We start from the raw sequence: 27692 nt of genomic DNA, 5'->3' as shown, positions 1-27692 counted from the left end.
CATGAAATTTGCATACAGGTGGCTAAACATGGGAAGTATAATGTTAAGTGAAATGAGTTAGAAAGAGAGGGACAGACAGAAAGATTGCACTCATTTGTGGAATATAAAGTAACAGAATGGGAGACTTACATCCAAGAATAGTAGAGATAAGTACCAGGAGGATTACTCCACAGCTTAGAAGCCGCCTCACATGCTGGGGGAAGAGGCAGCTCAGATAGAGAAGAGACCACCAAGTAAAGAGTGCTAGGAAGGCCTGCTTGGGATGGGAGATTGTGTCTGAAAGTAGACTATAGACTGAACATGATAACCACTTAATACCTGTATTGCAAACCACAACACCCAAAAATAGAGAGAGAGCAAAAGGGAATGCCCTGCCACACAGGCGGGGTAGGGTGGAGGGGACGGGGTGAGGGTGGTGGGAGCGATGCTGGGACCATTGGTAGTGGAATATGGGCACTGGTGGAGGGATGGGTACTCAATCGTTGTATGACTGAAACACAAGCATAAAAATTTGTAAGTCTGTACCTGTACCTCACAGTTTTTCGCTAATAAAAATTTAAATAAATAAATACATAAAACAATATTTAGTTCTCTGACCCCATGATTTTTTTCTTATTTCTCTTTCATTGTCTTATTTTTTCTTATTTCTCTTTCATTGTCTTATATGTGGACCCTGCTTGTACTCTTGTTTCCCTGGGCTAGTTCCCTGAACTTCCTACCTTTACAGGTCCTGGGCACAGCAAACGCCTACCCACGTTCTAAATGATTGCTAGTACATTGCTAGTACTATCTCTTCCCAGGCAGCATTCTCTGATATATAGATTGAATCTTCCCAACCTGTCTTTGTTCTAGACTATATCAGACATCATAGTCATTTTCCATCTGTGTCATTAGCTGGCTAACAGTTTTGGACAGTTTGTTCCATCTTTGCATTTCTAGAGCCTAAGGCAATAACATATGCCTGTCGGTGTTTATAGTAATAAACATGTGAATCAGCCACAGGACAAGCCATATAAGAGATACACTTTAGAATTATGGAAAATAGAAATTTACAAATTCCACCAGAATTCAATAGATAAATTTTAATATACTAAGATGTTTTGGAGAGGAAGTTATAATTGGAGAGGGGATCATATAGGTAGGATTTTTGTCAGCAGACAGATCTAGGAAGTATAATGGTTAGAAAACGTCTGAGCAAAGCACTACACTGTAGCACTGTCCTCCTGATGTTCATCGATTTGCTCAAGCAGGCACCAGAAACGTCTCAATTGTGAGGCTTGTTACTGTTTTTGGCATATTGAATACACCCCGGGTAGCTTGCCAGGCTCTGCCATGCAGGCTATATACTCTCGGTAGCTTACCAGGCTCTCAGAGAAGGACAGAGGAATCAAACCCGGGTCGGACACATGCAAGGCAAATGCCCTACCTGCTGTGCTATCACTCTAGCTCATCTGAGCAACGAGAAATAGAGAACATTTAAAGTTAAAATAGATCTATGAGAGAGAAAGACTCTACAGAGAGATCAGGGAAACAATCCAGTATAACGAAACTTTTTGAGTAATAACTCTACTAATGCTAAAAAGATTGGAAATAAGAATTCAGTAGTAGTGATATAATAGTGACAACTGAAATGGTGTCTATTTATATCAGCTACATGATAGTTTCTCTGTATTAACTTCAACCAATGGCATACTTTTCAAACAAAAAATTGAAGACTTTGTCATCATTATCATAAGTGATGATTCCAAGGACTTTAAACAGACATACTTATGTCCCTGCATTTATAAGTAGCAGGGTCTAATTTAAATTTTAGTTTTGCCACAAACTAGACTCTCCAGTCTGCTCCTACTTTTTGGGAAAGATAAAGCTTGCTGCCATGTATGAGGGTGACCATTCACGAAACTAATTGACAGGTTGGGGGAGATGCTTTTCCTTTGAAAATTTACCTCAGGAAATATACACTTTGGATAAATTCAGGTTAACTATTTGTTCAAAGCAAATATCCCCAAAAGGCAATTTGTATGCTTACGCTAGAAAAATCCACCCATGAATATGAATGTGCTGAAAGCTTTAACAAAGGCAAATTCTTGTGCATTAAGTTCTATATCAAAGTTCTATATCTAAGTTCTATATCTACATGGTTCTGCTATAACTACTCTTGGTAAATCAAGAGGTAAGTTCTCTCTGGCCTCACTGATTATTTATAAACTTAGACATATGAATTAAGATATAATGAGTATATTTATCACCAACTGTGACACGAATTGCAGCTTACGTGAGCCCCAGTCAAACTTGGTCTGAGGAAGAATGAACACTCTCCTAATTTGCAATTCCAACTCCAATATCTAGCATATCTCACACTCTATTTACAAATATCCTCACATCAAAATATGAGCCATCCTACCAAAATTCTACTTTTCTGCTCTTTGATGACATTAGAAAATCAGCTATTATCGCCCGAAACCACTGTGTCCACTAGTCTCTGGGTTTAAGCATCATTTCCCCAGAGAGGACTTGTTAAGAAGACAAATTCTATTTTATGATAAACTTTGCTCCTGTGGAATCAGGGTAGAAAATTCCTCAGGACTTATACATCATTAACTGTGACTATAGCAATTTCCCTGGAAGATGCAGAATCTCTTATCGAACATTGCATTTACCTTTGTAGAGCTTACTTTTACAAATGAGATCCCAGGAACTCAATAATAATCCCCCAGTTCATCTCTAAGAGGTCCATTCTGCAATGACACAGCTGTCATAAAACTTACCTTCAAGAATGGTAGATAGTGAGAGTAAACTTTTGGAGCTAGAGAAATAGTAATGTGGTTGGGTGCTGGCCTTGTATGCAGCAACCAAAGTTCATTCTCCAACACCACATATGGTCTCCTGAGCATCACTAGGAGAATTTTTTGAGTGGAGGGCCCAGAGTCTTTCCTGAGCATCACTGGGTGTGTCTGCCACCCCACCCCCCAAAAAGAAAGAAAAAGTAGGCCCTCATATGTATTAGTATATGTCTAAATGTCCACACTTCACAACACCAAGAAATATTAACTTTTAGAAGATAGTTGTAAGGGTCCTGTTCTATTTGTTCTGCTAAGTGGAACAGTCTCTAACCATTAATGATTTGATATTTAGCAGGAGAAAACATGTTTTCACATGCAGTATGTGTGAAACAATTGGACATTTTCACTTTAAAACATGCATATATACAATTCTGCGTAACTGCAGTATGCACCATACAGAGAAACTATTTTGAAAGAATAAGGAATATAATAATCATGCTTTAAAATAATTTATGTATTCATAAAGCATATTTTGTTATGTTTATATATGTCATATACATATATATCTTTTCCTTTCAATATAATTTACATCTATAGCTTTATCTACATCTATGTTTATATTTAACAGTGATTTGAAGTTTTGCTTTAAGTTTAGTTCAGTATTAGACTATAGTGAGCAACTGTATAAGTAAGATGCGTCACAAGACCACGTAGATATAAAAGAAATGTCAGAGGCTTGCTAAGGAAGTCACAGGTTCTATACCAATTTTCAATGTCCTTAGTGTTTTAGATGTGTCATGGAAAATAACTTGATTCCTCACACAAATTTTCATCAATATCAGATCCCCAATTATACAGTTAGGATGAGGCATACTATGAATAATTAGGGTAGCAAATCCATACATCATATAGCTTTTAAAGTAAGTTTAAATTCTTCAGCCTACTTATTGTTGATTCTATTAATTTGTATTTCATTTCAGTGTGGACAGCAATGGCTATATAAGAGAGAAGTATGGGTTAGAATTTCTTGATATTTGTTGTACTTTAATGTTAAATTCACCTTAAATTAATGAAATTTCAGCATTGAAGACAAATTAATCTTAATAATACTAGTGCAAGAGCTGAATATGCCTGGACAGTTACAACTATATTATTTCATAAAATGAAGATGATCCTCTTAAGCTATATGGCACTCTCTTTTATTCTGATAGCTGAGTTGCTGTTTATTATGCAAAGCTGCATGGAAAATTGAATATAATTAGTTTTCTAGGTAAATCTTATTTTCAATTATTAATGAATATTAGTTATTTCTTCTTTTAGGTTAAAACAATTGTCAACAAAATTGTTATAATTGTCTTCCTTTATCTAATGGGTTATGTTATAAGGTCCTTGAAGAATGAAGCTAACCTCAGAGACCATTCTTGCATAAAAGAATAAGAAAACAAACTAGAAGAATCAAAAAGATCCTGGATTGCATTACTTCATTCTGCTAGGTTAAGCTGTGTATTTCTTTAGTTCCTTAATCCCCAAATCAAGATAGCACTTTTATGATTGGTTATAAAAATTCAGAAGATTGTAAATTCTATATTTAATGCTATAACTAATACTATTACAAACATGAGTATGTGATATTGATATTATAATAAATGATTTTTTATATAAATGTGGTTTCTGAGGCATCGAACTGAGTAAACCCTTGGATAAAAGGTAACTTCAAGGAATGAAGACAAAGTTAGGAAATAAGAGTTCACAAGTCTGGGCTCTTTACACTCAAATTATAATTTAGTGACATAGGATAGATCAAGGATTAAAGGGTACCTAGGGTTTGCACATATACACTAATACACAGCCCAGAATCCTGAAGTCTTCAGGTGCTTCCTCATGTTCTTTGAAAAACACTTTTGGTCCCTAATCAGTCCCATTTTCCCTATCTATTACAAACCACTGATCAAGATGAATCACCCCACTAAATTTCATGTTTTGTAAGAAAGTGCCAAAATTACGAGTCATTTAACCATTACTTTGAAACTGGAGAGTAATATTGAGTGACTTATAAAATAAATTACTTATAAAATAAGTCACTCAAAAATTGTTTCTCTTTTGTCAAGAGATTGCACCTTTTTCTCTAACTTGAATCTAGATGGTGTTTGTACTGACTAATTAGCTAGTAGAAGACGAGGAAAATAACTTTTGCCTAGGTCTGCTAGGTCTGAAGTTCAGAAGCAAGAGGATTTGTTTATTTCCACTCTTGCTCTTGGGTTCTAGATTCAAAGTTGCAGATCTACTGCCATAGATCCAGTCTATTGAATTTAGTTTCAGTGGCTATCTTCACAACCCAGAGCTAAATTAGAAGTTAGTGAAAAAATCCTAAATTCTATGGCACCAGATGCAAACCAGTCGGTACTTATTTTATGCAATATTAGCTGAACACATTATAGTTTCTATGAACTTGGGTTACCTCATCCATAACATGTGAAGGGAATTGTTTTTACTATGAGTACATATACTCTTTTTTGGTCTTTAGATATTTTACATAATCACTTTATATCTTTATTATTTCCAGTGACTCTAAGAGATAATTATCAAGAGATCAAATTTATAAAATGTGAAATTAAAAACTACCTCCTCAATATCAGGAGGAAGCTATATTTTAATTATGCATTTAAATAAGATATTATACATTTTTATTTTTAACACCTTTGGCATAGACTGTGTGTATGTGCATGCGTGTGTGTGTGTGTGCATGTGTTTCTGTGTTTCACATGGAGTAGTGCTCAGGGCTTATTCCTGACTCTTGTTCAGGTATCACTTCTGGGTAGGCTTGGCGTACCAAATGAGGTTCCATGGATAAAGCCAATTACTTATGCTAGTTAAGTAACCTACATGTTATAGTATCTCTCTGTTATTTAGGCATTGATTATTTTTGATGTGTTTTTTGGGAAATAGTCTCTACAGTTATAGCTTTTAATCAGAGATATACACACAAGTTTCATTCCCAATAAATTTACATTTCTTAAAAACTGACTGACATATTTAATGAAAAGAGCAACTAAGGAAACAGCGGATAGCAGAGGGTACAGAACAGAAATGAACACTTTCTAGTCTTTTACTACATATGGTTCTTCTTTAAATACACTAAAGGTTCTGGTTTATCTACTTGATGGGGAAAGTGATAAAAATCCTCTCTTCAGGAGCCAGAGAGCTACCACAGTCAGTTGGGCACTTGTGGTGCACACGGTAGACCAAGTTTGATTTCTAGCACCTCACATGGTCTCCTGAGCACTGCCAGGAGTGATCCACAAACACAGACCCAGGAGTAAACCCTGAGTAGAGGCAGGTTTGGTTTGCCCAAAATATAAAACAAAATAAAAAAACTTTAATAAAGAGAAACTAATGTTTCTATAATCTGTCCTTACCACCTTCACCCACACACATACACACACATACACACACACACATACACACACACATACACACACACTCACAAAGAGAAATGTGTACTTACCCTCTCTGAAAGAGATCCACATTATAAAACTTGTGTAGCTCTATAGAAAACTCAACAGTTCCTTGTACTTCAGTCATGATCCTTTTGGTGCATTACCTGAAAAATAAATCAATACTTTTAAATCATACCAGAAAAATACAGAGTATAGTCACTAAACAGGAAATCCGATTTGTGCTAACTTAAATGGACAAGAGTGTCTGAACAACCAAGTCCAAGATGTGCTTGGGGAATGTCATTACTCAAGAATTCCTTTTTGAGGGTGGGACTGGGCTACTCCCAGCAAAGCTTGGAGTTACAACACTCACGTATTGCTCCTGGCAGAGCCAGGCGGACCTCAGATTAGCCACATGCAAGATTACTGCCCTATAACTATAGTATCTCTCCAGCTCCCAATTTAGGGATTCCTTTAACAGAAAAAGACTCAGGGAGATGAGATTGTTTCATTCATCTCGCGCTGAAATAACTTGGACTTTGATCCAGATATCCTTTTTGTGAATCTGGGCTAGGCTACTGTCCTACCTTATTTGTCAGTAATAAAGAAACAATAGCATCTCAATTATTGAAAGTGGTTTATGGAAAATTTACTAAGAATCCCTTCCCCTTTATGCCTGTGTGACTTTGGGTGGGAAAAGTGGGAGGAGGGAAAAATCAAGACAGTCCAAGTATAGAATGAGATGCAAACCAAAAGGGAGATTCAAGACAGATTGGATTTGTCTAAGGAAATGAAATTATATAGTGGGAGCCAGAGACATAGTACAGTAATCCAAGAGTGTTCCTTGCATACTGATATCCAGATAAAATCCCCAGCACCTCCTATGGCTCCCCGAGATCTGCCAGGAGATATTTCTAACCACAGAACAAGGAGTAATCCTTGAGCACTGTGAATGGCCCCCAAACAACTAAACAAACAAAAAACAAAATAAAAGTATAACAATATCAGGGCTTGAAGGGAAAGAAAATAAATCATTTTATTTTACCACCTTTTATATTCACTGTCACTGTCACTGTCATCCCGTTGCTCATCATTTTGAGGGCACCAGTAATGTCTCTCATTGAGAGACTTATTGTTACTGTTTTTGGCATATCCAATATGCATGGGTAGCTTGCCAGGCTCTGCCGTGCGGGTATTTTATATAAGCTCATTGAGTTTGCCCAAAAAGAATTTCAAAGTAAGGGTCCTGGACCATGTTGAACATCAGCGAAATAAATGATTAGAGAAGCTCTGAACAGAAACAATTTTCTGACTCCATGATATTCTCATAGCATGTACTTTGTTAAGTATGTCTCCTTACTTTCTCCAAATTTTGGTGTACTTCTCTGAGTAATAGTAGGTTCTCGTTAGGAGGCAGGTAAAATAATGAGGTGTGGAGTGATGGGGAGAAGAGAAGGGCAGGAGAAAAGACAAAAAAATTGGTGATTGGAATGTAGGGTTCCTTTAAACCTTTTACATTCTCCTCAATAAGATTCCTCAAGGGCCCAGCCCTCATCCCAGTGGTTCAGAACTCAGTCTTACTTGTCATTTATGGAATCAGACTAGACTAATTCCCAAAATAAGAGCATAGGTATTTACACTCTTATCAGGCTTCAATTCTGCTTCTCAGTGAAATATAAATGTCAATCAGAGAAACATTTCTGATGACAAAAAATTCCAAAAACTAAATCACAATGTAACAAGTCCTAGGACCCATTTGCTATAAATTCTGCACCTTAGAATTTCAGACTGAGTAGCTTAGAAAGCAAGATTCACAAAATGTGCTGAAACTCTGTTTCTTTAATGGAATGTATCCTGCCCAACACACAAGTCAATCAAGGTCAGAATCCGATGTTCAGATGAATTTCAAGGCATTTTAAGAAAATGCTAGATGGAAGGGACAAGCAAATAGTGCCATTCTGCATTTCATTTTGTTGTCACATTAAATATGACAGCTGCATCTTCCACACTTTCTGATCAACCCATTCAAAATATTTCAGAGTCAACAAAGCCACCGGATTCTTTGCTTATGGTTTTCTGCTTCAATATTTTCTACACTATCTGCTTCTGGAGGGAAATTATATAAATATGGAAGAAATGAAGAGGCATTTAATATCCTAACCTACTTACATGCCATGCAATGTTCAGGGAATTCCACAAACTATTTCATGCACAACTTGAAACTCTCTGAGATCAGAAGTACTTACTTCAGTTAACACAAGATCCTTAAATGTCCATCCAGGGGATTGATAACAACCAACAGTTCCAAATATGTGACTTTCATCTTACTGTCAGATGTACTTTACTGGTACTTACTGTCAGATGTACTAGACTAAGAACTATGCTTTATAAGGATGTTAACATTGAAAAGAAAATATTTAATGTCTTTCTTCTCAGAAGATACACCCTGCCTTCCTGTCACTGTCACTGTCACTGTCATCCCATTGCTCATCTATTTGCTCAAGCAGGCACCAGTAACATCTCCATTTTGAGACTGGTTGTTACTGTTTTTGGCATATTGAATACGCCAGGGGTAACTTGCCAGGCTCTGCCATGCGGGCGAGATACTCTTGGTAGCTTGCCGGGCTCTCCAAGAGGGGCGGAGGAATCAAACCCGGGTCAGCAGCGTGCAAGGTCAATGCCCTGCCGCTGTGCTATCGATGTTATTGAGTTAATATAGAATGGAAGTTTGGAACTGGCATATACAAACACAACTGACTGAGAAACTGCCTTTTCTTCTTTAACACCACATGATTCATTATAATTAAACAACTTATTCAATGAGGAAGATGATGTCAAACCTAGAATACCAGTAATGCTATATTCATTTTGCTGAAAAACATACTCAGTTTAACTTATATGAATTTCAGGAATCTTTAGGACTTCAAAACCATAGACTTTGCTACAAGTCATTCATACCCTCTCTGTTAGTTGTCAATTTTTGTCATCATTACCTCCTCAAATATCTCCTCTCCATAGTCAGTTACCACCTAGTTCTCTATTGCTGAACAATACCGACTTCTAGACATAAGGACTTATGCTCTCCTTCTATGCCAGAGCTGATCTGAACCCATTCTCCTTTGAGCTCACAATGAAATTCTGGGAGATTGTCTCTCGACAGGCATGGGGGAGACATCAGCATATCTCTGTGGTACTAGGGATTAAAGAGTTTTACTGGCATGAAGATTACAGATATTAGCCAGCAAACTGTCAATAGTCATCAGCAGTGGCAGTTGTTTTTATAATTTGCCTGCACTGCTGTTGACAGAAAAATTTAAAATGTCATTTATGCAATCCTTAAAGGGCTAGTATTCTCTTTTGGATGTTAAAGGTTCCAGGCCCCTGGAGGCCCAGCTGTCATGGCAGTTAACACTGAGGATTTGCACTTCCCATGGCAATGTTTCTAAACTATTTAATTAGTTATTTACATTTTTTAAATATTACACAAATTCTTAGTGTATGGTTAGAAAATTTGTTAAAAATATTGACCTATTCAAATTCTGGAATGCTTTCCCAAAAGCATTTCTTAAAAACTAAGCATTGAGCTTGTATGAAATCCAACAATTCCACTTCCCAATATCTACCCAAAGGGCCAAAAGGATAATTTGAAAAAAACTTCTCCATGTGTATGCCTGCTAAAATAATATTTAGAAGAAAATTGTGACAGTATATCAACAGCATTACATTTTGAGCTGGAGTCAAAATTGAAAATGTAACATATGTTTTTTGATCTTGTCCTTTCCCTCCAAAACCTCAAGGAAGACCTTGATAATATATATTGGGAAAAACATTGACCAAAACTTAAATAATCCAACCCAAAGGCATGAAGGCCTTTTACACAAAAGACTCATCTCAGCAGCCCTAAAACCATTGAGATATTAAAATGCACATAGTTTATCTACATTTTTCCTCCCTTCCTTTATTTCTAAAATAAACTTGCATAATTTACTAAAAAAATAAAAAAAAGGGAAAAAATTATGCCCCTATTTTCATTACAGCACTCTTTAATGAAGTCAAACTGGAAACAAATCAAGTGCCCCAAAATAGGTGAGTGTATAAAGAATTTCTTACACACACACACACACACACACACACACACACACACACACAGTGGAATACTACTCAGCTAAATCCTTCAATTTTCTATTAAAGGGACTGGTTTGGAGAGTATCATGCTGATAAGTCTGTTAGAGAGAGACAAGTGTAGAATGTCGAATGATCTCTCACATAAGTAGGCTATAAAGGAACACAATAAGAGAGCAACAAATAGTTTATGGCAACAGAACTATTGAGTTTTCTTACAGAACTGAATTTACTTGGGTGGTAGAGTGGTAGAAGTTTTCCTAAGGACATTGGTGGAGGGAGGCAGACACTTAGGTACCAGGAGGGGGTGTGGTATTAGAATGATATATGCATGAAACAAGCATTGGCAGACTTATAAATCACAGGACCTCAATAAAAGTGAGAGAAAATATTAATATCATTTTGATGGAAAAGCTACAATTCTCTCATTAGATAGTGCATGGATATAAATCCTTTCACAAACACATTTTCCTTTAAACACTATTTTACTTTTAAAGCATCATGCCTGTGGCCTTTGAAAGATTAAGTGAAAATAAAATCAAATAAAAAAACCAACAACATACACTGATCTTAATACAAGCCAGCATTTACTTTATGAAAAGGGCATGTAAAGTTGATTTGCTATAAAGATTATAGGCCATAGAATTGCTATATATACAATGAGGAGAGTGTAAGAAAGGGCCTCTCACACTAAAGAGGAGAATGGTAAGGGGAATGGAGAAAGGATTCCAGAATAAAAAGAGAAAGCTCAAATGTGAGTCACACAACCCTTAATTCAATACCAAACTCTCTTCCCCACCGCCAGTAATCTCTCTGATCAGCTAAGGCTACTTTTAGTAGAAGTCTTTACACTAGTATTCTTCCCCTGTGTATTTGCTTTAAGTAGTCACTCTTCTGACTCCTTTATATATGCTCAGAAAGGAGATAGTTATGATGTACTTGAGGAAAATAGGTCCTATTACCAAAAACCTGTGTTCCTTTACCAAGGAGGGAAGGTCACCTAACAGCAGTATTTGTGGAATGGCGACTGTGTCTCATCTGCATTAGTCAAAACACTGGGCCTACCCTCTGGATGGCACCTTGGGCAAATCATGGAACATTTCTGATGCTCAACATTCACAGATGGGATATGAAACAACAAAACTGCAGTCTAGGCAGTTGTGAAGGGGCTATGATGGAGAGATTCTTTCAAAACATTGGGAGCATTCACAGAGAATAATCAAATCACCAATAGAGAAAATTTAGTCACCAAACTTCATATCATTGCACACCCATCAGAAAGGAAACAGTGAGGGTGCAGTCATTGATCACAGAAATAAATCCTGTGATATCATGATCCACAGAGAAGGCAAGATTGTCCCGGCTTAATGTCACTGGCCCACCAGAGCAACCTGTCAGTCAGGACACTCTGAGGGATACGTAGTGCAGACACTTAGCAGCTGTATCACCTCAGACAAAATCTCCTGTACTTTTCCCCAACTGAAAATTGGAGCCTAATATATAAGAAGCTAATAAGTATAAGCTTTTAGAACAAGCAAGAAGAACCGAAACGTAATCATGTGAATATGATGTGATTCACAGGAGAGAACTGCTGACTCATTTCATTTTTGATTTGTCAAAACACAAGAGAGGATGAACTTCCCCATGGTCTCGGGCTGGTACAGTCCAAATATAATTTGTTTGACTCTCACTCTTCATAAAAAATGAAGATCCAGATAATTTCCTTCCTGATACTTAAAGCACTTTTCCTAAAACCTCTAACCCCATCAAAAAATGGGGAGAAGAATCAAACAGAAACTTCCTCAAAAAAAGAAATTCAAGAGGTCAAAAGGCACATGAAAAAAATGCTCTACATCACTAATCATCAGGAAGGTGTAAATCAAAACAACAATGAGGTATCATCTAACAGCACGGAACCTATCACACATCAATAAGAACAAGAACAACCAGTGCTGGTGCAGATACAGGGAGAAAGGGACTCTCATTGTTGGTGGAAATGCTGAATGGTCCAGTCTTTTTAGAAAACAATATGGAAATTCCTCCAAAAATTAAAAATTGAGCTTCCATATGACCCAGCAACACCACACCTGGGAATATATCCCGGAGATTTAAAAAAAAACAATAAAAATGACATCTGTATTTGTATGTTTGTTACAGCACTCTTTGCAACAGCTAGAATTTAGGATAAAAAGGAGTGCCTGAGAACAGATGACTGGTTAAAGAAACTCTCGTACATCTAAACAATGGGACACTATACAGCCGTTAGAAGAGATTAAATCATTAAATTTGCATATAAGTCGATGGACATGGAGTGTAGCATGCTAAGTGAAATTAGTCAGAAAGAGAAGGACAGATATAGAATGACTGCACTCATGTGGAATATAAAGTAACATAATATGAGACTAACACCTAAGGACAGTAGAGAAGGACAGTAGATATAAGTATAAGAGCCAGGAGGATCATGCCAAGGTTTGGAAGCTAGCCCCACATGCTGGGGGAAAAGGCAGTTGGGATGTAGAAGGAACCACTAAGTAAACAATGATTGGAGGGATCGCCTTGGATGGGAGATATGTGCTGAAAATAGACCAAGGACCAAACATGATGGTTTATTTGTATCTGTACTGCAAATCATAATGCCCCAAATTAGAGAGAGAGTAAGACAGACTGTACCTGCCACAGAGGCAGGGAGTGAGATGGGGTGAGGGGTGGGGGGAGAGACACTGAGAACAATGGTGGTGGAAAATGTGCACTGGTGGAGGAATGGGTGCCTGAGCACTGTATGACTGAAAAATAATCATGCAAGTTTGTTACTGCACCATATGGTGATCCAATAAAATTTATTTTTTTAAATAAAGCATTTTTCTCTTTATCATAGATATCAAAACGGGTTTATGTTTGTTTATATTTTTCCATACCTAAAAGCAGTGTAAATAGAAGCATCCCATCCAATGCCAAGTCCTAGCTTTCCTCCCCTTATCACCAAAGCTGGACGCTCCAGGGCAGCACTCAGAAAGTAAGCATGCATGTGGTGGGTGGCGATCTATATCTCCTTCCAGCTATAAACTGCATAGAAACCAACACCTAAGTACACACACACACACACACACACACACACACACACACTTTATCTTTTGATGAAACCTCTAGCACAGATAGCACAAAATCTGAAAGACAAGCAGCTTTAGTTCTCCCAAATATGGGACACACTCTGGCTATTTTAGGATTATCTGGGTTATGTTAGACCAGATTTAGCCCTCCGAGCCTCCACTTTTGTGAAGACACTGTAACACAATAGTAGCTTCTACCTTGCAAGGATTTTTAAAAACAGAATGACACTAATGGATACTTTCAGTAACATTATGAATGTTCAGCAAATAGCAGATGATTCTAAAATTAGAATACTAATAATAAAGTTACAAGGAAAAAGATTACAGATAGCAAATTTGAACTTATATACCCTAAAAACTCCAAACTGGAGGGCTGGGACGAGCAGAAGACCTTGGCTTGTACCAGGAAAATAATAGCATTAATGAGCCACACAAAGACCCTAACAGCGTCCAGTTACCTATGCCCAAAGCAGCTTCAGAAGCTGAAGAGGGGGATTCCTATTTGGAGAGCAAGCATGGAGTAGGGTCTGTGCAGCCTAGCATCTCAGATCTAAGCATATCACAGCATCTAACGCTGCGGTCCTGCTTTCATCATGTTTCTAAAAGTATTTGTTTTCTAAATGACAATTCATCCTATTCAGGTCAAGTCACATGAAGACCCCAGTAGTCTTAACATCTTGGTATAATCCTTTGAGGTCATAAGCATTATATGGTATTAATACCTCATTTGACAAAACATAACAATTCTAGGGCCAGAGAGATAAGACAGAGGGTAAAGCACTTGTCTTGCAATTGGTTGCCCTAGGTTTGAGATCCCCAATATTACATATGATTCCCTAATCACCACCAGGTAAATTCGTGAGCACAGTTTAAGGTAGTGAAAATTAAAGAACCAAAAAGATCCCAGTGAGATCCGGAGCTGCCGCTCGTGAAATGGACCCTCTGCTCCTAAAGACTATGATCCGAGAGGTCTTCTAACCCATTTTGGCACCCAGAGCGGCTTATTACAAAAATGTATCTAAACTTTTAGCTGAGCTAAAATATCAGAAATCCAAAACCTCATATAGTCTTCATTCTCAGCAATGAAATTATTAAATGATGCCTTTTCAACAGGCCTGATTGTTAGGGGAAAATTCCAAACAATAATAGTGAGTTCTCTATTGAAATATTGAATGTATTCAAAGTATAGGGAGAATAAAGTGAAGATCATTAGCTATTTAGACTGGGGGTGGATGGGAGGGGCTATATTGGGGTTCTTGGCGGTGGAACATGTGCACTGGTGAAGGGATGGGGGGTTAATCATTATATGACTGAGACTTAAACCTGAAAGCTTTGTATTTTTTTCTCACGGTGATTCAATAAAATAAAAACTTAAAAAAAAAAGAGCCCAGCGATAGGGTGGGCCCTATAATAGTATTGCCTACCCTTCATAACACAGTTCTAAATGCCTAGGGAGGGAAGTGACTTGCCTGCTCTTCCCAAGTAAGCATCCTCAGGACCCCATGTCTTGATTTCTAGTTCAGAGATTATGACATTCCTGATGGTCAAAGTTTTTGCATTCTCAACTGAGTCATAATATAGTAGGTACGGCGCTGACCTTGCACATGGTTAATCCAGATTTGATCCCCAACACACCATATGGTCCCATGAGCCCTGCCAGGAATGATCCTTGAGTATAGAGTGACGAGTAAATCTAAGCATTGCAGAATGTGACCCCCAATTTATTTATTTTTAATTGAATCACCTTGAGGTACAGAGTTATAAAGCTGTTCATGATCAGGTTTCAGTCCTACAATGTTCCAACACTCATCCCTCCATCAGTGTACATTCCCTGTCACCCCAGTATGCCTCTAACCACCCCACTACCCCGTCAGCCTGACTCTATGGCAGGCACTTTTCTCATTGCTTTTTCTCTCTACTTTTGGATACTAAATTTACAGGTTAGAGAACCTGTGGGAGGAGCTTCCTGAATGGCCATGAGTTATTCCCCCTAACACCACATCCTATAAGAACCATAAATTAGCCTTCTACAGAACTGGCACTGTGGCAGCCTGACTACCCCAACCACTTTAGACCAATAGTCCATTAGCTCCTACTCCAAGTAAGGTTTTCCAATTTGTTTAATCTGCATTGCTGATCATCAAATGTGCCCCAAGATAAATAGAACAGATGTGGCATTCCTAACATCTGTATGGGAAGAGGAGAGGAAGTGGATGTAACCAACATTCACTAGAATCTCAGAAGTTTAGAAAAACATCAAAGATCACAACTAGCTTACATGACAAAGTAAGAAATCTGTGTCACTTCAGGGATGTGAGAGTCATAGCCGCCTGAGACAGAAAAAAAAATACAAAAAAGAAAAAAAGGACCGGTTCCCAGATTTCCAGATTCTTAAGTGAAGTAATCTAAAATTTTGCAGAAAGCTTCCTCTGCTAAAGGGACTTCCAACTGGTATGGATTTAACCTCAGCACATCCAAATTCTTAGCAGTAAAACAGGTGCTTCAAACCCTGGGTCACCCCTGTCTTACTGTCCATCTTCTCTTACTATATCTCTCCCAGCCCAACCAGAATTCTGCATAAATAAACTGATTGAAATCTTTGATCTCCTCTGAAAATAGCTTATCGCTGCTCAAGCTATAAATCTACTGGAAAGTTCCAGCTTTCACCTGTGTGCCTGTTGAACTTTCCCTGCTTAACAAGACTTCCCCAGGAAGCCCTTTTGAATGACCACTTTGAATCACATTTTCAAAACACAAGTACTCCATCTCACTATAGGCATGTAAAAATGGCCACGCATTGTTCATATGTCTATCACTAACTTCACAAGTGCCACAATGACTGATTCCCACAATGACTACAAGACACGTGAGCCCTCACCTTCTACCTACTCACATATCCATGGCCTGCCACGCTCCTATCCAACCTTCTATTTAAAATACAGAGATGAGTAGGGCAAAGGTAAGGGAGACCTTAACAACACTATGAGACAATGTTTTCTATAGTCCCCAGGGTGCCAAAAGGAATGGAAAATCTCTCCACCCTTTGTTCTGTGGAGATTAGGCAGATGTTGAGGCTTTATCTTCTCCAGCTCCACAGGGTCCTCCAGATGTAGAAGACCCCACTGGATTTTGCCTCTCTTGAGGCCCCAGCTGTGGTCTCACAGACTCACCATCCTAGCAGCAGGGGTGAGTAAACTTCCCTCCCTCTGTATAAAGAGGAGCAGTGAGACCACAAGATTTAGAGAGGCAGCTGGAGGAAAGAAATCACATAATTTGATACCAAATGCTGTGGCTATTAATCCTGTCTTTATTTGTTCCTGATTTGTGAGCGGTGTCTTTGTTCTTCTCATTCAAAATTATCTCTTCTATAAAGAGGGGGAGCATTCACACCTGCTTATAGTCTCATTCTTTCTCTTGGAGAACCAGACAAGCTATCGAGAGTATGACCGCACGGCAGAGCCTGGAAAGCTCCCAGTGACATACTAGATATGACCAAAACAGTAACAATAATGGGTCTCATTCCCCTGATCCTGAAAGAGCCTCCAATGTGGCACAGTTGGGAAGTATGAGTTAAGAGAAGCTACTAAAGTCTCAGGTCCACAGAGAGGTACGAGCTAACAATGATGTAACTTCTGGCAGAAATTTCTCTGGATTTAGTTACTAAACTACAAAACTATAGAAATCCAAAACCTCGCGGCTGCTATTGTGCCCACACGACCTCATATCTCTTCATTCTCAGCAATGGAAAACAAATTATCAAATGCTTCCTTTCCAGCAGGTCCAACTATGCAGGGGGAAACTCCAAACAATAATAGTGAGTTCTTTGTTGAAATATTGAATGTAATCAAAATAAAGAGAAAGCAAAGTGAAATTTATCAGCTACAGAGGCGGGGTGGGGGGCTGGGGGGGGGGCGGGGGGATTTACTGTGGTTCTTGGTGGTGGAATATGTGCATTGGTGAAGGGATGGGTGTTAGAGCATTGTGTAACTGAGACTTAAGCTTGAAAGCTTTGTAACTTTCCACATGGTGATTCAATAAAAAAAAATAGAAAAAGAAAAAAATAAAATAAAATCTCAGGTCCAGGACGAATGGAGATGTTACTGGCGCCCGCTCGAGCAAATTGATGAACATGGGATGACAATGATACAGTAATAAAGAGGGGGATAGTAATACCTTCTAAGAGGGTTAGTGTGAGAAATTGAAAATTGTATGTGTAAATTACAGAGCACAGCACCTAATAAACAGAAAGCTCTTGAAGTAGTTTCCACTTTTATTGAAATCTTTTTTTTGGGGGGGGGTCACGCCCGGCAATGCACAGAGGTCACTCCTGGCTCTGCACTCAGGAATTACCCCTGGGGGTATTGGGGGACCTTATGGGATGCTGGGAATCGAACCCGGGTCGGTCGCATGCAAGGCAAACACCCTACCCGCTGTGCTATCACTCCATCCCCTTAAAATCATTTTAGGGGTTTAACGAGTACTCAATGATGTGTAATTTTGTAGAACAATAATTTTATTTAAGGTTGGAAATGTGTTATTTTTAAATAAATGGAGAGGCTTCATTTTATGTTTAATAACCCCCCAACTTTACAACCTTGAACTAGCAAGAAGTTATTCCTGGTTGATAGGAACACTGCAAGAGGAGACCTAGTGGATATAGAGAATAAACATAAATTCTAATCTGGCTTGGAGATATCCACTCCAAGACAGCTCATGAAAGAGCAAAATTGGCAAATTTCATTTGTGGAATTACCTCAACAAGAATCTTCACTTCTCCTAACAATAAAAGTTTGCCTTCTTGCCAGTGATTTGCTCATCTTAATGACAATGAAGCAGATGGTCTTCAGAAATGACCAAAACTTAGAGATAGGAGCCCTAAGACCAGAGATATACCAAATTCATTGTGCCATGTGAACTTTCTGCTAGGGAACTTTAAATCAGATATCCTTGTTCAGATTTCAATTTGAACATGTATTTTTATGTAACGCTATGGCCAGTGACTTAATATTGTAGGACTTGGCTTCCTTCTTGGATGAAGAGTAGAGATTATTCTATTGTCACAGTTATTTACATAACTATGAGACTAGGTGTATTAAAGAAGAAAGTAATTACAAATGCAAAAATGCTTGAGCACACCATCCTAAGGATATATATATATTTCTCTTTTTTTCATTTTTATTTTCATAGAGTTGTTTATAGTAATTGATTACATGCAATATTTCAACACAAATCTCACCACCATTACACCTACCTACCACCATTATCTTAAATTTTCCCAACCACCACCCAAGCCTGCCCTGAAGGCAGATGCGAAACAATTAATTTTGTATTGTTTATTATGAATAATTGACTGGGTCCAAAAAGTTTTGCTTAGAGGAAATTGTATGAAAATTGTTATATTTCATCTGGGAGCCATTAATCCCCTGTACTAGAGATCAATAACATGTTGTGTATAGCCTTGTATAGACATTTCCTTAATTTAATCTGCAAAAATCAATATAACAGTTCATCAAAATAATGATTTTGATATTTTAGTTTTAGTTATTTGGTGGTAATTATGCCTATAGGAAGGCAACTATAGTGACATTTACCTCCATAAAAACTGATATGTGTTTTGGGGCTGGAGCAAGAGCACAGTGGGTAGGGCATTTGCCTTGCACGCAGCAGATCCGGATTCGATTCCCAGCATCCCATATGGTCGCCCGAGCACCACCAGGAGTAATTCCTGAGTGCATGAGCCAGGAGTAACCTCTGTGCATCACTGGGTGACCCAAAAAGCCAAAACAAAAAAAAAACACAAAAACTAATATGTGTTTGTCAGTTTGTTTTCTGTGTTAAGTTGTCCACTATTTATTTCTATGAACATTTTTCCAGTTGAGGTAGGATCCTTGTGTATCAAAGAAAACTTGATGGTGACCCTTTGCTTTGGTGCCCATTATTTTGTCACAAACTTCCTGCCTCTTCATCTCTTTCCAGGCATCTGGAGAGCTGTTTTTCTCATTAGCCTTCACACTTTTCTATAGCTCAATTTCTCCTTCCTTGTTTTATCTTCATTTATTTATTCTTTAACCAGTACATGCACTTGTACAGAATACCCCAGGCACTGCACTGTACTAATGAACTAAGACACAGAAGTGAGTTACGTGGCTACTATCTCAGGCTTCAAGTTGTCTGTGGGTTTGACTCACAACACTATCTATCTACACTAGCACTAATATCTGCCATAGATCTTGGTTCATGTCTGACTCAAACTGGGTTAATTCTGCAAACTGTAAAGGGTATTGGTGACCAATAACCTCTTATTTCTTTCCCATTGGGAAGACTTGACTGCCTAATGATTACACATGCATTTATTTAGTTTTGTTGAATATCTGTACTGTGAATGGACTATGCACCATACTTTTAGTATGCTATGTAGCCAACCAATTCAGAGAAAATAAATTCTAATCACCAGCCTCACATAGCTCTCAGTCCTGTGAGGAAACCAGACATGCAAAGGCACTGAGACGCCTGTACAATGGAGGGTGATCTCCTCGTACTGCACACCCAATGACTTGAGAGACTTAATTCTTTGAGGTCGCGTCTGTTTCTCTTTTACTTATTTAATTTTTTTAAAACTCCACACTGGTACCCCTCCTCTTTTCCTATTCCCTTGATCCAGTTGTCCTTTCTTTATTCATTAGAACAAGCAATGAATTACTTTCTAGAAAGTAATTTTGACCAGACCAGGTTCTAATGATTTCCTATCATCTTAGGTGAAGCCTATACTTTCGCCACAACCTAGGAAGAACCAGAAGACAGCGCATGCCTCTGTGCGTGGTGCTGGAAGTATGTGCATGTGAAACCATCATTAACAGTACTGTAAATCACAAAATCTCAGCGAATAAAATAGAACACTCATTGCGCATAAATTGCAGAAGGAGAATTAAAATAAATTCATTTGTTAAATTTAGTAACAGTTTATAACAGTTTCCATATGATTATGTTAAATTTGCAGTGCTTTTTCCCCACACTCTCGACCATACAGTCAGCAACCCACCACCACTGCCCAGACAGCCCACCACCTACTCTAGTTGTTGCCACAGATCACTGTTCTGTTGACACTATTTTAAACATTGTTTTTATGGAAACTGTAGCCCAGGGGCAAAGAGGAAAACCTAAATGAAATCTAAATAAAAGCTTCATAAATCTTGCTTCTGTTTTCTTATTATGATCCTTGTTATTCCATACATACATGTGTTTTTCTTATTGTTTTCCTTATTATTCTGTATATAGAATAATATATTCTCTATATATAATAATAATTATATAATAATAATATATATTCTCTATATATAATAATAATATATAGAGAGTTTCTTGCTCACATGCCTGGCTGTCTTCCCTGGGGCCCCTCGGAGGGGATGGGCTCCAACTTCCCTCTCCAACCCGAGCAGAGCTCCCAACGGCTGAAGACCACCAGAACCTAGCCACAGCCATGCTCGAGGCCCCTCTCCACACGTTCAAACAGGCTTCATGCATGAAGGTACCGGCAGAGGAACCCAGGTGTTTGTAATCCCATCAGCGGCCAAGATCTAGAGACTTAAAAGCAAGCTCCCAGAAGTGTGCAGCTGTTTTTCATGGCCGCGCAATGTCTTGTAGCCTATTTCTCCCTCTGGGAGAAACTGGCAGGCTTCTGGGAGTTTCCTGCCCACATGGGACAGGTTTGCAAGCTTCCCATGGTGTATTCATATGCTAAATCCAGTAATAAGCTGGATCTCATTCCCCTGACCCTGAAAGAGCATCCAGTGTGACATCATTGGGAGGGCCGAGTCTAGAGACTTCTAAGATCCTAGGGAAAGGATGAATGAGAGGTTACTGAGCCCACTCGAGAAATTGACGATTAATGGGATTTCGTGATTATTCTGTATATATATATATATTTCAACATATGGGATGATTATATATATGCATATATAAAAGAAGTAATACAGAGGATGGTCACTAGTTGATTCTCTACCCCTGCCTCCCCAAGTCTCAGTGAAGGACAAGACTCCACATGGGTGCCCTTCCTTCCTTTTTGTTCCCTTGATCCAGTGTTCTTTCTTCACTCAGCACAATGAGTAACATATATCTTTCTAGAAAGTAACTCTGATCATGTGAGGTTCTAATGTCTTCCTATCTTCTTAGGTGAAAACTATCCCCTCACCATAGCCTAGGGGGAATGGGGGGACAGGTACATGTCTGTGAGTATGGTGTTGGAATTACTTTGCATTTTAAACCATCATTAGCAGTACTGCAAGTCACAGGATCTCGATGAATGAAACAGAATACTCCTCATGCAGAAATTGCAGAAGGAGAAGTGAAATTAGGTGAGCACGATGGAAAAATCTGCTTTTATTTTTATCTCCATCCGCAACACCCGCTAGTATTGCTAGAAATAGAGATAAGTACTGAAGATAACAAGCAATTTCGGAGCCTTTACCCTTCAGAAATTTGCAGTTTGAGGGTATGAATATGGAAATAACTATAGGAAGAACCAGGGCACTGCAAAGGCTGCCCGTGGAAGGAGAAGCCCTTCTGGACTCAGGGAGGATACAGTGACTTTCCAAGGAGAGAGATTCCCCAGCAGAGAGTTGGAAGAGTCAGACTGTATGTAGCAACATACAAAAGGGCTGCTGCCTCCCAGGCTGCAGAAGTCTCCATTCCTGCCTATGTCCCCAAACCCTCCCTGGGGTCCTGCAGCTCTTTCTTGTGTTCTTGTTGATCTTGATGCTTTAAGATGGTCAAAATGCCAGCCCAACAGTCCCTTTTCATTTATAGGGGCCTACCTGTGAGAGTCCTTCTCCCCATTTGATGCGTGAAGACCCAGACCACAAGATTGGCATGCTGCTATCAACCACCAGTTCTGTTCCCACTCATCAACAACTCTCGACTGAGAGAGAGCACTCCAGAGAGAGCCCACTGGTTTTCAGTACATTCAGGCCACTTATAAGTCTCACATGCTTAGCTCTGCACAAAGGATTCCTGGGCCTTGACTTGACATTTCCAACCGAGCAATCTCCCCCTTTTCAACTCAAATGTAAATTCACATGCTAACTGCCCAGAATGCCAAGAAGATATGATCTTTAGCACTCTAGGATAACATTGGTTTGTCCTTTCGGCCTTGTCTCAGGGACCTTAGGTTTATTTGGTTACTCCGATCACAGTGCTCTCATTCCTGTGTTTATTTGTAACTTCTTTCTTTGTGCTCTATTTCTTCAACCTATCAATTACCTTTGTCTCTGATCAGAGTCTGTTGACTTGTAAATATTGTTTTTCTCTTCTCCTTTGCATAGTTAATTCAAAGCAATGTACTTTTTGTATGGACACAGGAAGACAGTTAATGCTATGCATTTGTAACTTGGGAGTTAATTGACTCCAGAAAATATTACCTCCGGGACATCTGTTCTGTTGACCTAAGTCTCAATTGCCCTTACTTCCTAGCACCCCAAAATCAGGGTCCTGACGAGGGACTGGATGGACCCAGGGCAAGCCGTGAGCTACCCTGGCATTGAAATGGGCCTGGCCAAAGCGCCATAATGCTTAACTATAAGTTAAGAGCATGGTCATGGACAAACTCTGTCATGATCCAAAGAGTAAGAACTAGATTCAGGCCTTGCTAGGGTTTGAAAGGATTAATCTGCTCTGAGCATTGTAGTCTGAATCTGTGGCAAGATGTCCCCAGGAGAGCCACCCTACAACTCAATGTATCTCCTACTGTGTCCATACAAAATTACTAATATTAAGAAGTAGAATTAAGTTTTAATTAAGTTATTAGACAAAGGAAAGGAACAAAGGAAGGGCTTTTGATATGTTGATTTCGTTGATTTTGATATGTTAATGGGGTGTGGTCACTCATACCCCCCCCCCCATACACACACACCCCATAGGGGGAGTTGGAGAGAGATGGGAGAGAGACCTGGGCAGCAAGATGGAGCATGGAGAAACTAGCAAGGGGGACAGAAGGAGAAGAATGTAGGGGAAGAATGCAGGAGCAGGCGTGTGGAGAGACAAGAGACACAGAAAGATGAGCAGAAGAGACAGGAGGAGATGGGAATGAGGGGCAGTGTGAGACTAGAATGGGGAGCTTAGTGAGACTGACACAGACACGTGGGGAGAATGGAAAAAACAGCAACTAATCATCAACCAGCCCGACCCTCCTCTCCTCCTTTGTCAGCCCATGGCATTGGCCTTTCCGGGTGGGTGAGTGGCCTGAGTTCACTGAATGCGGGTGGCAAGAGGGAGAGTTGGTGGGGTTCTCCTAGCTGCCCATAGAATACACACCCCAGTACCTGTCCCATAAGTCAAATCTGCTCCTAGTCAATACCCTTGTCCTGTTCTCCTGAAATGATCACTTTAGTACCTGTAAGCACTCCATGTGTCTGAGGCCCCAACCACAGGCTTTTCTATAATTATTGTCATGCTCTCAACAATTCTCAAAGAGAATAGAAGATGCCACCCAAAAATATGACTGTGGCTTAAGGATAATGGTGTATTCATTATTAAGAAATAATACTAGAGGTGCTCTAAAAGCGGCCCCTTTCATAAGAGATGATCTTATTTATAAGACCTATCTCTATTTAGAAGTTTATGTCTCTCACTGAACCAGGAAGAAAACAGCAAAATATCTAGAAATTCTTATAAATGGAAAAGAAATTGTCTTAAGTCTGCATTGGCAAGGCCCAAAGAGGTGGCTAAAAGGATTGGGGTAAATGCATTTCATGAGTGAGGCCCTGAATCCAATCCCTGTACCAAATAGCCGCTGGAGCATAGCCAAGTGTAGCCCTGGAGGCCTTTGAACTGCTGCATCGCCACATCACTGCCCCACTGGGCCTAGCACTGAACCACCAAGCCCATACTATCCATCATATTGTCACTGGAATTGACCCCCAGCCCCCAGGACTGTTGGGAGATGTCCCCCAAATATCTGAACAGCAATTGTCTGCTGTGTGTGTTTATTCCCCCACAATCTTATTTAAGTGGTCTTCTAATTTGCAGTTTTGTGTACCCTACACATATTACCTTCCTTTATCCATAGCTAGAAGTGGTATTTAGAGTCATTCCTGGAATGACTTGTTTCCCTGGGATGCACCATTTAGTCAGGGGGCATACCTGTTTGCAAACAGATTAGTTTTTCTCCTGTCACTATCTTTCCTTAAGAGGATGCTAGTCAAGAACCCGAGGGGGTAGAGGGCCAGAGGAGTAGTAGAGCCGGTGGGGCATTTGCCTTGCATGCTCCTGCCCTGAATTCCATCCTGCCACCCTATATGGTCCTCCACACCAACCAGGTGCAAGTTCTGAACACTGATGTGTGTGGGAAAAAAATATATAAAAGGGTCACTGTCACTGTCCTCCTGTTGCTCATCGATTTGTTCGAGCAGGCACCAGTTAAGTCTCTCATTGAGAGACTTATTGTTACTGTTTTTGGCATATCCAATATGCACGGGTAGCTTGCCAGGCTCTGCCGCACGGGCTCGATACTCTAGGTAGCTTGCAGGGCTCTCCGAGAGGGGCAGAGGAATAGAACTCGGGTCAGCCAAGTGAAAGGCAAATACCAAACCACTGTGCTATCGCTCCAGCCCCCCATATAAAAGGGTGAAAAGGTAAATTAGAATTACTCCTCTGCAACTTCGTGTGTTAAATGCCTTTATTACGCTTTGATTATCATTTCCATCTGTCAGAAGAGGCAACATAAGTTAAGTTACACAGGGATATTAGCAGCAAACCCAGACTAGAGGCAAAGTAATGTGGCAGTGGGCTGTCAAATGGCCTTCCTCCTGCAGGCCTTGGGGACATGCACAGGGAGGAAGATTTCCCTGTCTCACCTCTCCAGCACCTAGCCCAGGAGGTAGCACAGGGTGTGAGATAAATAACTCTGGGTATTAATTTGTTAATTGAAAGGAACTGGAAAACAGAGAAAACACCTTGCATACTAAATGTCTCACATGCAAATAAGGTTTGTCATGTAACCACCTCATCTGAATATATGCTTGCCTTTCTTGTCTTTGCAATCTGTTCTTTCACCCTCTCCTTGCTTGTCCAAGAGCTTCTCCACCCATCTTGTCTGTGCTTCCTTCTCTCCTACTTCAGGAAATGCTTTAGACTAGAATAAGTAGAACTGTGCTGCATATGCAACACATTAACTAATAAAAGCAATTCACACTAAAGTGTGAATGAAGCTAGCAGTTAGAGCCTGGGGAATGCATTTGAGAGCATGAGCTGTGTAAGTCCTATATTTGTTGCACAAGCCTTGTTTTTTCTAGCACTCAGGTGCACATTCCCAATCCAGTTTTCCTTTATTTCATTCCCTCTTTCATCTCACAGAGCCAAACTCCTCTGCTGTTCACCAGCATTTTATTTTCTAATTCAAAACGAGTAGAAAAAGAGTACTCTGAAACTTCTTCATTTTCTAGATTTCTGATGACAGGGAAAGTCACTTAGTGTCATCAGAACTTTAAGGCTGTAATCCATAAAGTGGACTTGGGGGTGTTAGATTAATTTAACACAATTCCTTCACTATCAGGAAACTGTGCTAGGAATTAGTTCTCTCTTTCAGCACAAAAACCTCTTTCTTTCTCGTCTGTCTCAGGAAAGGAGAAAAGAATTGAAATTACTTCCTACCTGGGTCATGAAAGTGTTTTGGATTTTGCTCTTTTTCCTGATGCTGATGCTGTGTTCTTTGGGGTGGGAGTTGCCCTACACTCTACTGTGCTCAGGGGCTTAGGGCTTAGGGATTAGGGGTCACTCCGGACAGTGGCACAGGACTGGATGTCATGCCAGAGACGAAACCTGGGTTAACCACAAGTAAGAGAGTGATTTCCTAATCCTTCAATTAGCTCTCTGGGCCCTGTAAATGTTTAATAGATGTCGCTCCCCCTCCAAAATATCTTAGACATATAAGTTTGGTGGTAACCAAATTAAACAAGCTTAACCTTTGATCCTTATATGATTTGTCAGACTTACCCATAATTTAACATACTTTAGCATTTCAACATTTGATGAATCTCTAAGGAATGAATACTCTCTCACCCTCAGGATGGAAAGTTATTCCAAATCATACATTTTAAGAGTGTGCTGTATGTCATTATCAGTGCATTTCTATGGATAATAAACTCAGTTCCAGAAATTGAGTTTCCTCCAGGCTTGAAAGGCAGATGCAATATCAGAAAAATCCAATTTTGCCAAAAAGAGTGATGTGGTGGGGAGTGGGGCATGGAGAGGTATCTCCATAGACGTGTCGTCACAAACTACACTTCATACAGGTGGAGCCTTCATACAGGTAAACTTCATGACACACAGCAACCACGTGTTTAACACTCCGTTTGCATCCTAGTCTTTGTTCCTTTCATTCTCTCTTTGTGTGTCTCTCTGGGAGATTCTAGAGACCTGGCAACGGGTTCCTGTCTCATAAAATACTAATTGTTGAATAGATTGATGGGGGCATAGGTGAATGGATGGTCAGACAGACAAGAAGAATGATATAAGAACCAAGTTTATTTAAGTGCTATTGTGTAACCAAACCTTCTACAGACATTACAACTAGCTATGAAACTAGCTATGAACCCTCTGGCCATCATATTCTCCATTTATATTAAGGAGGCTTAAGATGAATCAGGGTCACAGAGGTGACATTTATGAGATATTAAAGTTTGTGAGTCATGTGATGAAGCCTAGAACAGCCTCAGTAACCTTGGAACTCTAAAGCATAGCAAATCTAGAGTTTCCAGATCCACTGTAGTACTATAGCACTGTAGCAATGAAGTCCTGTTGTTCATCAATTTGTTCGAGCAGGCACCAGTAACGTCTCCATTGTGAGACTTGTTGTTACTGTTTTTGGCATATCGAATACACCACGGGTAGCTTGCCAGGCTCTGCCGGGGTCTACTGTAGAGGTTGATAAATTTTCAACCTAAGATGAGATGGTGTTTTGCTTTGTAGGTTAAATCTCCCAGTATCAGTAGAAGAAAATGAATTTGCTACACTTCCAAACCCATTGCAACACTCCCCTCCTCAATAAAAAGCATACTCATGGAGAATGTTTGTCCCAAAGGCCACTAACTAAGGAGCTGAGGTCCAAAATAAGCTGGTATTGATTCAGTTGTCATGCATCAAGAATCAGGCTCTGAATTTTGTCATGTAAGTTTCATTAAAAAATCCCACTGATTCTGAGAGTAAAGGCTGTTACTATTCCCATTTTGCAGATTAAGCAATAAAGGTTCTGG

General features: G+C 39.5%; 1 protein-coding gene across 2 annotated transcripts in view; it reads right to left on the bottom strand.

The window, feature by feature from the left end:
* The window catches only part of FAM135B (family with sequence similarity 135 member B), a 354762-nt gene that overhangs the window by 220049 nt on the left and 107021 nt on the right, over positions 1-27692 (bottom strand). For both annotated transcript variants that reach the window (XM_055126148.1, XM_055126147.1), the window contains exon 3: positions 6289-6384. In XM_055126148.1, the coding sequence (XP_054982123.1) occupies positions 6289-6365 (77 nt within the window). In that variant the 5' untranslated portion in view covers positions 6366-6384. The remainder of the gene's footprint in view (positions 1-6288; positions 6385-27692) is intronic.

Source organism: Sorex araneus, chromosome 2 (assembly GCF_027595985.1).
Source record: "Sorex araneus isolate mSorAra2 chromosome 2, mSorAra2.pri, whole genome shotgun sequence".
Taxonomy (NCBI): domain Eukaryota; kingdom Metazoa; phylum Chordata; class Mammalia; order Eulipotyphla; family Soricidae; genus Sorex; species Sorex araneus.
The sequence above is the reverse complement of the archived record's forward strand: the minus strand, read 5'-3'. Positions and strand labels throughout refer to the sequence as shown.